Raw genomic sequence first — 14,199 nt, 5'->3', positions numbered from 1 at the left:
CGTCGTACGTACGTACGTACGTAGTAGAGTATAGTATATATTCTCTCTCTCTCTCTCTCTCTCTCTCTCTCTCTCTCTCTCTCTCTCTCTCTCTCTTTCTCTATAAATGAACTCTCTTTTTCTTTCTTGTCTCTCGTCAAGCAAATAAAGTTTATAATTAAATTCTTTTCTGCGCAATGTTTTTGAGCAAAAGATTGCGATGTTAAATGATAACACTATGGAATACAATATACATTAGTGTAATATTATAATACAACAGAAAGCTGAAAGCTTGTTGCAATCGCGATCAAGATTCAAAGCTGCTTTTCATTAGATAAATGGACATTCTGCGTATTACTATTTCAAATAATTCCTTAATGCGTAAGAAGCTTTTAACATCTAATTACGTAAATATTCATCGCGCAAATGCAATAGTATAATTGTAGGGAAGTAAAGAAGATAAACCCAATCTCATCGGCGCGACCACACAGCTTTTACGGTAATTACAGAAGCGTGATGAGAGATCTTTCGCCGGTGATGTTTACTTTCTTGTAGGATAATGCGCAAGAAAGACTGATGTTAATATCTCATGATGATAATAAATGCAATGTGTCACGCCATGACGCATGGGCTAACGTAACTTTCCGCCTGAAATTGAGCGAGAAAATGGTCTTCACGGTCAACGTGCGCTTTCCAATATGTCGAAAGTGGGACATGCTAGAAAACTTATTTTTGAGTTCCATGATTCACACTTATATCAAATGGGAGCGAGAGAAAGAGAGAAAGAGAAATTACTATATTATCGCATTAAATTATTTTAAGAAAATTAATTAATTAACTACGAGAGAAACTTACTGTGGCAGTATAAAAGTATATATTTTTAATACCTTAAAAATTAACCTAAAACGATTATTACAGAAAATGCCTCATTTCATTTTACTTTATTCTTAAAGGCTTTGCGCTTAACTACTTTGTTGGGGGACTCATTAGTCACGCCGTGAGTCAACCGGGTGCTATAGATGAATAATCATACGTACGATTCACGTACTTTCCATTGATATGTCGTAAAAGTTGAGCGACTTATAAACTAGGGACTTAACTTTTGACCGATAATCAGATGACCTTACAATACAGTTTGCCTCTTGAATAACTTTCATACGTCTTTCTCCGTATAATCGACCAGAAATATCCCCGCAAACTTTTAAAGAATTTCCATCACAATAGTACTGTGGCTAGAGGAACATTCCACAAAAATACTCACTGAATGCAACGCCGAGGACCGGCGAATCCATTCTTCGTGCCACTTCTATTAATTAGGAATTCCATTAATTAGGAATCAAAAGCGACGTAGCGGTACCTTATATACTGCGAACGCATATATCCCAATTAGCGGTAATCATCTTGTCGCCAAACGCGTGGAAATAAGAATGCGAATTGACGATTTGCGTGTACATATACTTACTCGAACGTGAAGTGGACGATTTTGACAAAGGTTGGGGGTTCACCGACGGCGCCTAACACAATCGATAAAACAAATCGACGCGTGAACAACGATGCTCATGGCAGCGTGGCACGCCTGTGATTACGGATATGTCAAAGGCCCAACGTGCTTTGATTGAAGGCTTTGTATGGGATCTATCAACGTGCGCGTTCGCACATGCATATATATGCGCCTCTGTGTATACATTTTTTCGCCGTTCGCGGCCACCTCAACCGCACCGTTAAACCTCACGGAGCTCTTTGATCGATCGATCCAACGACGATTCGTTTTTTTCATAAGTGTCGCGGTAATGCTCGAGTTTTTAAATCCTAAAGGCAAACACAAAAAAACTTAAACAATAAAATGTAAGCAATGAGTGTATCGGCTGATTACAGTAGAGATCATAAGACAATAACGTAAGCTACAGAAAATCTAAAATGTTGATTTGCTTATTGTTTATGTCTTATTGCTTAAGTTTTTCTACCATGATCCTTAAGTAAATATGATGGTTGTAATATCGTGTAATGTTTTTTTTACTTTCCTTTTTCAAATCAAGATTTTCAAGATAACTGTTCGTAATGTTTATTATTTAAAAATTTATTATTTTTACATTCCTCTATTTCATAAAAATATGAACAATGTAAATTTAACTCTATATGTATTATCAAAAAACACACATAACTATAAAATAAAATTTATTGGGATGTTGAGTATCTTACTTACCTATTGAAAGGTTAAAGCTATACATAAAAAAAAACGTAAGACAATAAATAGTAAGTAGTAAGCGAATTGGCCAATCACAATAGAGAACGTAAGGCAACAATATAAGCTTATAAACTAGAAACAAATCCAAAATATTGATTTGTTTACTGCTTACATCTTATTCTGCTTCAATTTATTTGTATATCATAACCTTCACCCTTATGTATGGTCTATAATGGCAATAGCAGCAGTGGATGAGACTATAAGAGTAAAAAATTGACCAATCACAATCGAATGTGAGAAGAATGATTGACTTTAATTAGTCAATTTCTTATTCTCAAGCCCATTTTCACAATATATGGTTATCTAAAGATTAAAGATTACCCAGATAGCAAAATGTTTGCAGTTTTTTAACAGATTCGAGCAGAAAATAACAACAGTCTGCCATCAACTGCGTCCGCATCAGGCTTATGTTCTGTTGACATCGCCTATCAATATAATGCGAAGGCAAATTGTTGACAGAAATTGAGTAGATCCTGCCGACGCTTGTAGATTCTTCTCTTCTGTTACGTTTTTTCTAGCATTCTGTTAACATGTACTGTATTATATACGTCTAATTCTGTTGTTATTTTATTGACATATTGTAGCATTTATTAGGTGTACAACTTTGCTTCCGCCGTTTTCCTATAGATGGCTTTAGCGATAAGTGGTGGTCGAAATAAATAGATCATAGACGTCATACAATAAACTTGGGTATCTGTCAACATAATCCCATAGAAACATTAGTCGATTTGTGTTTGCATAAAGTTATTCTCGATTGAAAATGTCAGTTTACGAGCCAAATTCTCGTTATTTGCGGGAGATTTTAATTTTTTGCTTCAATATGAAGAAATCTGCGGCTGAGGCTCATCGAATGCTCTCAAATACTTATGGTGAGGCCGCTATTAGTGAAGGAACGTGTCGTGAGTGGTTTCAACGCTTCGAGAACGATGATTTTGACGTCCAAGGTCATGCTCTGTATTTGGTGGGATCAGTTCGGCGTAGTGTATTATGAACTGTTAAAACCGACTGAAACAATCACAGGCGATCGGTATCGAACGCAATTGATGCGTTTGAGCCGAGTATTGAAAGACAAACGGCCGCAATACAACAAGAGACACGATAAAGTGATTTTGCAGCATGACAATGCTCAACCCCATGTTGCGAAAGTGATCAAGACATACTTGGAAACGTTGAAATGGGAAGTCCTACCCCACTCGCCGTATTCTCCAGACGTTGCTCCCTCTGACTATCACTTGTTTCGATCAATGGCACACGGCCTGGCTGACCAGCACTTCCGATCTTATGAAGAAGTAAAAAATTGGATCGATTCGTGGATAGTCTCAAAAGATGACCAGTTTCTTCGACGCGGGATTACGCTACCCGAAAGATGGGAGAAAGTAGTGGCCAGCGATGGACAATACTTCGAATCATAAATGTATAACCAGTTTTTTACAATAAAGCCTCGAATTTCGGAAAAAAAACAGCGGAAGCAAAGTTGTACACCTAATAAAAAAATCTGTTTTCTACAGACTTGGCTATCTGGGTTACCAACAGATTCATTAAAGAAATTTATTTATGAATTTCTTGATTACCTTTAATCTTTAGGTAACCATATATTTGTGAAATCGGGCCTCACAATCTCATCCACTACTGCTATTGCCATTGTAGACTACGCATTAAATCCGTGGCATACAAAAACATAAGGCAATAATAAAATTATATAAAGACTCTTGTTATTAAATAAAAATAAATCTAAGTAAAGAGCTCTAAATAAGAGTCACAAATTAAAACTTGAAAAATATATATATATAAAATACATTCTCATACTCATACAATATAAAATACAGATTCTCGATATCATTTCTCTAAAAATTTTGATAGTATAACGTGTAAAATATCTCAGAACAAAATATCTTGATGATATTTATCATTATTATTATAATATCTAATCATTATTGTTTGATTAGATCTTCGAGATATTTTATTGTTCTGAGATATTTTATATGTTATACCATCAAGATTCTTAAAGGAATGATATCGAGAATCTGTATTATGATATGTATATGTCTTTATATTTAAATTTTATTGATTTTTGACTCTTATTTGCCCTTTACATATATTTATTTTTGTAAGGCAATAAGCAGTAAGCGAATCGGCCAATTACAGTAGATAACGTAAAATTATTATTGCCTTTCTATTATGATTAGCCAATTGACTTATTACTGTTTACGTCTTATTATCTTACATTTTTTTATATGCTTCTGACCTAAAACCAGTGGTAAATCAATCATTTTTTATTAGTTACTATTTATGTTATTGCCTACTTTTGATCGTGATTGGCTAATTCATTTACTGCTTATGTACCGCTAGCTTTAATCCGATAAAGCGAAGAACGAATGAAGCAAGAAAAACACAGCTTTCATGTCTAATGATGATAGGAACATTTCGTAAAAATATCGATGAATTTTTTGCATAATAATTAAATGCGTCTACTTTTTTATTACGATACATACACTTTATTGTTAGCATTGCTATTGTATTGTTAGTATTGTTTTCCTATGTATTGCCATCTATTGCACACAATATTGCCAAGTATTGTTAATGCATTGCTATGTGCTGCTACGTATTGCTAGCATATTACTATTGACAGTACTGCTAGCATTGTCTCTTCTGCTACTGCCGCAATATATTTCTAAAGAAATGATTGCCATAATAATTGACCCCTCAACCATAACACAAGAAATGATAATTAATTCCTGCATCGGATTTTACAATTTACTCAACTTTTCTTCCATTCGCCATATTAATTGTTACATCTCGATGATTGTAATAAAAGAATCTTTCTGTAGAAAATTATATAATGCACACTGCGCACACGGCATATAATATTTAATTAGATTATTCTCACTCATTATATTTCCTGAAATGATTATATATCGGATAATCTCAACGAGATATCAAATTAATTGCGTCTTAGATGATAGCTTAATGCTGTTTATTTAATTGCTTTATCTGCTTTATCATATCACTTTATTGCTCGTTGTATGTAAATATCACTCGATTATATATTCATGATCCGAAGAAAGTTTGTCACTTACTCGATGATGGAACGAGGCTAATTTTATTATGATATCTGTGATCTTCTTTGGAGATAAATATTATCGAAAAGAAACTTTGAGTTAGAAACTATATAAAATCCAGGTTTTACCCCTTTTATAGTTAGATATATATTTTTTTTGGACATTTGACATCACGTTATTGTTCTAGAATTCAATTTTTGTATTTATTCAGATTTCTGTTTATAGCTACAAACGATCAAAATGCAGTAGGTTCAATGATTGTCGATTTTTATCAATATAGATTAACTTTAATCTCAGTTTAATTTACTCGTTATTTTTTTAATTCTTGAAACTAGAGAAACATAAAAAATAAGTTAAATCGAGAAAATCGTTAAAATCTACATTGATAGAATCAGACACAAGTTGATGGTAGCCACGAATATAATAAAGTCAGTTTCAGAGATATTATATCAACTCATTTTTTAGGCATTACAAAGATGTTTCCGCTTATTTAAAATTATAAAAAAAGGTTATTAAATAACACTGAAATAACGTAGATAATTAAACATTTTAATCCTGTAAGAATCAAGAAAAATTAGATAATTCTTCTATCTTGTTTCAGAATTTTTACTAAAAAACAGTGTTTGATAAAAATCGATTTTTTTGTTTAATTTTTTCAAAGTTAAAAAATCTTTTTTTTAACCTCTAATCTTCTTCTACATACAAAAAAATTGCGTAGACAAGAAGACGTGGATAAACATTTCATGGAAAATGGCACGGTAAAAGATTTTCCCCAAGCCTGCATGGAACATCGCGCGAATAAGTGGCATGTACCCCACCTGTTATCTCGGAAGCGAAACCGGCGCGCGTTCCAATTAGGGGAATGAGCCTCCTCCTTTTATCGCCGTTCTTACGCGCGGCGTGGAACGAAGCGGGGGAAACCGCGAATAAACATTCTCCCCCTCATATCTCATTTCACGGGGCACGATAAAGCGCCTCGACGCTGCCGAGGATGGCCTCTGCGAGCTCCTCGCCCCTTTCGCAAAGGCGAAGCGCTTCCTCTTCTGCGGTTATCCGAGAAGAAAAAGAAGTCACCGCAACCACGGAGATCGTAAATTAAAATGCTGGAGATGCCTATACAGTTGCCCTTTTCATTTCCTGCCTCTGTACTGTCTATTGATCTCGACCTATTTACTTTAAAGAGAAAATTATTGAAAAAGACTTTCTCGATGAAGTTCGAAAATAAAACGCGGATCGATCGTTCCGTGAGAAAGACTAATGCAATTTCTTTGGAAATTACTGAAACGCGAAGAAAAGAGAGAGAATAAAATTGAGAACATCGACGTATTTAAAAATTACCACACCGATAGTGAGAAAAAAAATACTTGGTGTTTATGATTATAATTGCATGGGAAAATAATTATTGTTAGAAGCTCCATTTTTATAATTATCACTGCTATGATATTAGTAATAATAATATTTATAATTTTATATACCAAAAATAGATCTTCTAATTATTTTACCACGCAATTATAGTATATCGTATATAACATGGTTCTCTCAGTGCAGACGTAAGTGACATTCGGTAATAATTTATACAAATTATAAAAATTACATGCGGGATTTCGTAAGTTTGTATAAGTTACATAATTTTTAAGAATTAAACACCGGTTATATCAATTATATTGAAATTCTAAAAATGAGCTGTTTACTACTTAGAGTTAATTTTCAATAAATATTCGCGACCATTTGCAAATTCAGTGAGAGGTCGCGTTCCCCACGAATGTCTTGCATTGCTGCAGCTGCATGTATGCAGGGGTGAATATATTATTTCGCGTAATGGTATGCATAATAAACATGCTGTGAGACAAAAAATTTTCTAGCGGAAGATATTTTTGGAAATGTCATTAAATTGCAAAGTTATTAAAAAAGCAATAATAGAGAGCTTGCAAATTAGATTTTTGCCAATTTCATTTCTCTTTGGAATATTTCGCGTCAATTATCAAATATTAAAAGGACTCATATAACCGAAAAAAAAAATGACTGTAGATCCTCCGACTTTTGTTTTTTATGTTCAAATGATTAAACTCACTCTGAAACTCTTTGTGGTAAAGCCGAAGCTTGGCTAATAGAGTCACATTGGAATTCTAAAAATGGCTGTTGACGTCATAGAGGAAAAATTGATTTTAGGGTATCTGCATGACGGGTACTTCTGTCAAAAGTGCACTTTACGAAAACTTCCGGCCAGCCGGTCGGTCGTCCCTTGAAATCGATCAACCCCCGAATGTTTTGTAACGATGACGCACGTGGAGACTGCTTACGTGTCTACCACACGGGGTTAAGTGAAACGTAGAAGTTTGGAATCGTGGGATAAGCAGAGCCATTTTTCATCGAACTCACTGCTCGAACTTGTGCCAAATGCTGATTCATTCAGGGATATAATTGAAACTAATCAAACATGTCACGTGTTTATTCTCAGAAATTTATTGTGAATTATGGCGATTAATTCTCTTAGAAGGGACATCCTTCTACGATGTATTTTCCTGTACAGACATAACATAGGTCGAATACGAGTATCATTCCAAAGCGCGTTGGAAAGCGGACTTTCTATCGATACAAAGAATATACGGTGTACACCGAATTATGCTTTCATGGTTGTGGCTCTTGATTAATTGCGGATTATTTTCTCCTGCTCATCATTTCGCGCAAAAATTACGAAAGCAGGATGTACAAAGTGTCCTAGATAATTCTTTCCTGCTTTCTTTCGACCAGTTTCTTCTCATTTATTAAGCCGGAAAATTTAATGGAAGATTTAATTATATACGGACAATATCTAAGATAGATATTATCGACAAATTGTGTAATGGTAATAATATTATGAATGCAAATGTATGTATTTGTACGTGGAAAATTTTTAGAAAAGAAATCTTATTTCTAGAAAATAAACATTAACTATAATTTTATGAGCAATAAGTACATTTTATCCTAACAGAATTCCGCGAAAATAATTATATTCATGATTTTAGAATGATGATTTCTCAACTATACGAATACTTTTTGTTCGTTCAAACAATACAATGTTTGGCATTTGCTTATTATTAAGAAAATATATTTTAATTATTATACATTTTTAGGTAAAATAATATTTGAGAAATAGAATCTGTTGTATTCTTTATTAATAAATTGCTATAATTAACGTTTACTTTTTAAAAATAAGGAAATGTTCTTTTCAAAAAGACATATTTCTTGAAAATACTTTTTGAGTACTGTATTACGAATTCGCATTATTGTTGAAGCGAGTTTTTGTGCTTTTAATTATAGTACGAAGAAATGTAAGAATTCTAGAAATGCTTTATGAATACTTGGTACCTCGGTTTCTTGATCCATGAAGATATGCTATTTTTAAACAGATTTTGTTGGAGATTGTGCATCAGGTATTGATTATCGAAAATTATAATTCATTGAAATCGCGCATCGCGACCGAACAGCCGAGTCTAAAGTGAGCCGAGCTGAATCCTGGACAATCTCCAACATGCTGTTTCTATTCGCTACACGAAAGGGACGATGTTACCCGAAATATTAAATTAGGCCAGAAGGCACGGATTATCGAATTGCACGACCGCGACGTTTGCTAGTGCAATCAGTCTTACACAGTCATCAGTCTTTTCCCAGTCGTCCCAAGTATTGAGAAAAGTAATAATACTGACGACTTTCAGAAAGTCATAAATTAAAGAAGAAAATATACTGAGTAAATCGTAACAGCGCGAAAAGTTAATTATCGCTTTGTATCGCAATGCAAATAGAGACATAGACATTTTTTTATTTATATTTTTGTTTTTATATCCTGTACAAAAATAAAAATAGCGGTGTCTATATAATTCTCATTGTGTTGATGTTAATATTAACACCAATATGATGTGAATTTAACACCATGGATTTTAAATCCATACCATGATAGTGTTGATATAAACATTAAACACCTGCAGAGATTTGAAATCCACACCATGTTGGTGGTAATGTTAACATCAATTAACACAATAAGAATTGTATAGACATTGCATGGGAATTAATCTACATTAGAGGTGTTAAATCTATCGATATTTTTTAGAGTAAAAAGATTATCTCACTCGATTAATACTATACAGAATTAACGAATACTGACAATATTACTGATCGTATATGGTTAATATTGATGGATTGACGTAAAACACTGACAGTGATCTGGATTTTCAGAGCACCAATATCACTTTATTAAGATCCATGTCATGGTATGTCACAGTGCAAAAGCTAATATACGTAAAACTACACTGTTAAATCTATAGTGTTAAATTTAACTTAACGTGAGTCGCCATTGTTCCTAATCAATCATATTGTTATTTTATATAAAAAACAATAATTATATTTGACATATAGTGTCAAATTGACACGATATAGTGTCAAATTTAATTATCGTTACATTAAATTCGACACTATAGATATTTAATAGATAAAATGAAATATGTTGTCAATAATACTGATTATGCAAGATCGTGAAAATATTAAAAATGATGTATACTGTCAGTATTACTGATTCAATATTACTGATTAGTATTATTGATAGTGTAGGACCTTAAGAAATTCTCTGACATTTCTCTGAAATTATATTAGTAAATAATTTTTGCATTGATAATAATACGCAGAAATATATTTATTACATAAAATTACATCGTTTAAATATTATTATACGGAATAAAGAAATATTATTTTATACAAAGTATGACAAAAAACGTGTTGAAATCGCGTTGAGAAATGGACGAGCTGCTTCACTGCAGCGGTAGTTACCGAGTCACGTTGTGATTGAAATGGTATTACGTTCGACGAACATGAGGTAAAATTATCGGGCCATCATTACGACACGTTCGCTGCCAGGTGCGCCATAAGCGATACACATGCTTTACTTTACGTGGGCCACGTGCATCATTTACGAACTGGAAATAGATATATTCGAATGCGCGTGTATTTGGAGTACATCCCATTTCGCCGTCACTGCTCTACTGCCACTTGCGCGCAGAAATTATTAACGAACCTGAGCTTTATACGAACTTGATCGATTCTCACGAATGAATATGTCTCGATATGTACATAGTTACGATGGTACGTCGGGCTAGGATAAATTGAGTTACACAACAACAAATTTTCTATGTTCTAAATATTCTGAATATTGTATTCTACACAAAAAGATTTTGCTAAAGTATATTTAAAAATTTAGGTGGACATAGATCTGAAAATAAATTTTATTTTAAAATTTATTATTAGATATCTAGTTAAATTTTTAGATATTTCAGTAAAATTGTTCTTTTTCTAGATATTCCGTATTTTTTGTAATAAATATTCTAGTTTTTTCTTCTGAAATGAGTAGTTTTGTTTTTCAATAAACAAAATTTCTATTTCCAAATAATTTATCGCGCGCGCGCTTCAAAAATTCACAGAAAAAGAACAATTTCGTTAAAATATCTAAAAATTCAGGTGGCTACAGATCTGAGAATAATTTTGTTGAACTATCAAAATAATTATGTAGAAAACTAAAGGTGAACGATGCAATACAAAAGTAACAGCAACTAGTTTAGCAAAAGTTTAGCAACTAATTTGAGCGCTCTACATAATTATTTTGATAATTCAACAGATTATTTATATTACTTTAAATACGAAGCGCCACTACGGTCTGAATATTAAGATGTTGAACTATTATATTTATTCATATAAATGAATTAATTTCAGAAATGATAATTGCGTGTCGATATAGTTGTTGGACTTTCAAGAATTATTTATTTTCATTTCTGTATTTATCTAATGTTTAAATACTTTAATAAAATCATTATTCTTTTCATATATTATTAACGTATTATTCAAAATTACGACGGTAATTTTGATTCGAAATGACAAGACACAAACAAATTGTTCTCTCAGTTAGTATTTTAAAATTTTGACGATAATTTTTAATTTATTAACAATGCATAAAATGTTGCATTCAATATATTTATTGTTTAGCGTTGAGGCGTCGACTGTGATGAGGTGATTATTAATTTTCAAATTTACATATGATAATTTAATTATTATTTATATAATTTTAGCTCGAGTTCTCATTGCCACTCAGCTTTCTAACTTTGCGAGTATATGATTTACCTCACAACAATTAACAGTTCAAATTTTTTGAGAGGAAAAAAAGGAGTTGGAGATATTATTTTGTAATGCAATAATCTAACCGTTGTGTTAGGGGGAAAGATTGCTGATGAAGACCACTCAAATTATGAGTGGGAACGTTCAAAGTCAAAATTTATATATTTAATATTAAGAATTGCGCTAATTAATAATCAGCGACTCGTCTACTTTATGTTATCATATTTCAAAATTGCATTAATTCATTGTATTAATAAGTTTATTCCGCATGTTGCAGGTGATAGATTTCGGTTCCAGTTGCTACGAGAATCAACGGGTATACACTTACATTCAAAGTCGCTTCTACCGCGCACCAGAAGTGATATTAGGCGCAAGATATGGGATGCCGATCGATATGTGGAGCCTCGGCTGCATCCTGGCAGAATTGTTCACCGGTTTTCCACTGTTACCAGGCGAAGACGAGGCAGACCAGCTGGCGTGCATCATCGAAATGCTAGGCATGCCGCCACAACGATTGCTGCAAAACTCGAAACGGTCGCGTCAGTTCATCAGCTCGAAGGGCTACCCGAAGTACTGCACCGCGACGGCAATGCCGGACGGTACGACAGTGCTAAGCGGGGGTCTCTCGAGACGAGGGAAGCTGCGCGGCCCACCGGGCTCGCACGATCTCGAGCGCGCCCTGAAGGGTTGCGACGATGTGTTGTTCCTAGACTTTCTCAGACGTTGCCTTGTATGGGAACCGGAATGTCGAATGACACCGAACAAAGCGTTAAGGCATCCGTGGCTACGCCGTCGATTACCGAGGCCACCGGGCGACAAGAACGATACACTACCGGCGGTGACATCGGCGCAACCCGCGACTACCGGCGGCGGTCCCACTCTGAGAACATCCGCATCCGGCAGCAGGAGTTCCAGCAAGACTAACAGTCTGCAGAGTAGCAATAACACCAGCGACGACATCTCGACGAATAAAACAACGGGTCAGACGAGAGGGAACCGTTTAGTAGAGGACATGGTGTCAGCTTATGCGGGTTACTCGTACAATACGTCCCAATTACATGGCGGTACTTGGGGCACAACGGGGGGATTAAGCAGCGGCCACCAATCACTGAACTCCATTAGCGGGACTGGTGGCGGCGGTGGCGGTGGCGGTAGGAGCTCCTCTAGCAAGACTAACAGTTTGCAGGGCGGCAATAACACTAGTGACGACATCTCGGCGAATAAGACGACAAGTCAACAAAGGGGTAACCGTTTGGTCGAAGACGTGGTGTCCGCTTACGCGGGTTACTCGTCAGCGTATGGCGCGTCCCAGCTGCACGGCAGTACTTGGAGCACGACGGGGGGATTGAGCAGCGGCCACCAGTCGCTCAATTCCGTCAGTAGCAGGAGTTCCAGCAAGACGAACAATCAGTTGCAGAGCGGTAACAATGCGTCGAGCGGCGATCTTTCCACGAGCAAGACCGAACGTCAGCAACAGAGAGAGCGCACAAGCGAGGTGACGATCTTCGATCCCTATCCACTCGGGTCTTACGGTTGTCTGTCCGAGTCCCAGTTGCATAGTAGTCATCGATCGAACCAGAGTAGCAGCCATCAGTCGCTCAATTCTGTCGACGGTGCGACGACCGCCAAATCGCAACGCGCTCGTCAGACGCACCAAACGCAGCAGCAACAGCAGCATAATAACAATGGCGCGTCGCACGATAGTTACGGTTCTCATGGCTCCTCGAGCAGCTCCAGCCGGTTGGTACTCTCGTTCCAGCCGGGGATCCAGGAGATCCTCGAGGAGTTGAGACGATAGGTCAAAACGTGACGCCAGTCGTCCTTTTCTCCTCCCTTCGGCTCGCTCGCTCGCTCGCTGCCGTTCTAGGCATTGCTACTGATGAGCGTTTCGTCATGAAACGGTCGCATAACGTAAAGATAAGGATGATCCGATTCCGATCACCTAATAACGTGAAACTCGGCTGTGTCTCGCTGCCTGCCGTGCAGGCGACGTTTGAGCCACCTCGACGTGGCATCGAGGAAGGTTACTTGCGGTCGAAAGTGCTTGGCTGTCTTATCATCGATCTCGGATACCGCTGTGATTCACGCGTCACGTTTCTACGGTCGCCGTGGCTGATTGTCGATGAGACTTGAATTGGTTATAATTTGATGAAAAGAGACGAGATCTATTTTCTATGAAATATACCGCTTTGTAGGTTGAAGATAGAGCGCTTATCTCCTAAAAATTAAAAAGCAAACGTCTAAACGTTATCGTTGGACTATGGAATTGAAGTTATTCGAGAATAATCGTACGAGTTTAAAAAAAAAGATTGAGCGAAGGAAGGCTTATTTTCGCGAATTTATCACCAATTATAACTGATTCATGCTTCACGCTTAGCCTAGCGCTACAAGGTCGATTGCGCGATAAACCTCGAAATTATACCTTCAGCCACGGACATATCGTCTCGCGTTGTTGTCTGATCCGTTCGTTTCGGGATTCATTCCTATTGCCATTGCCTCCGCCGTGAAAATATGCGGTCGGCTTTTCAATAAGAGGCAAATTTTTCTGCTATGACAATACCTTAAGAACTCTAGCAAAGCATCAGAAATCCGCGTAAATAGGTATAGAACGATTTAACACGCGATTATGCGTCTTAAAACACTCGTCGTCGAGTCCTTTGCGGAACGTACAATCATGAAGTCAAAGGACCTTTTTTTCTTTTCGAAACGTGCCGGAAATCATGAGGACGATCTCGACACTCGACAACGCGACTATATGAGCCACTCATTCACCGCTCGGTT

General features: G+C 36.1%; 1 protein-coding gene across 1 annotated transcript in view; it reads left to right on the top strand.

Moving 5' to 3' along the window:
- The window catches only part of LOC105623112 (dual specificity tyrosine-phosphorylation-regulated kinase mbk-2), a 52,705-nt gene extending 39,489 nt beyond the window's left edge, over positions 1–13,216 (top strand). Inside the window, exon 3 of the mRNA XM_012204512.1 lies at positions 11,696–13,216. Coding sequence (XP_012059902.1) covers positions 11,696–13,216 — 1,521 coding nt within the window. The remainder of the gene's footprint in view (positions 1–11,695) is intronic.
- The last annotated feature ends 983 nt before the right edge of the window (positions 13,217–14,199 follow it).

This window comes from Atta cephalotes (assembly GCF_000143395.1).
Source record: "Atta cephalotes unplaced genomic scaffold scaffold00053, whole genome shotgun sequence".
NCBI lineage: Eukaryota > Metazoa > Arthropoda > Insecta > Hymenoptera > Formicidae > Atta > Atta cephalotes.
The sequence above is the reverse complement of the archived record's forward strand: the minus strand, read 5'-3'. Positions and strand labels throughout refer to the sequence as shown.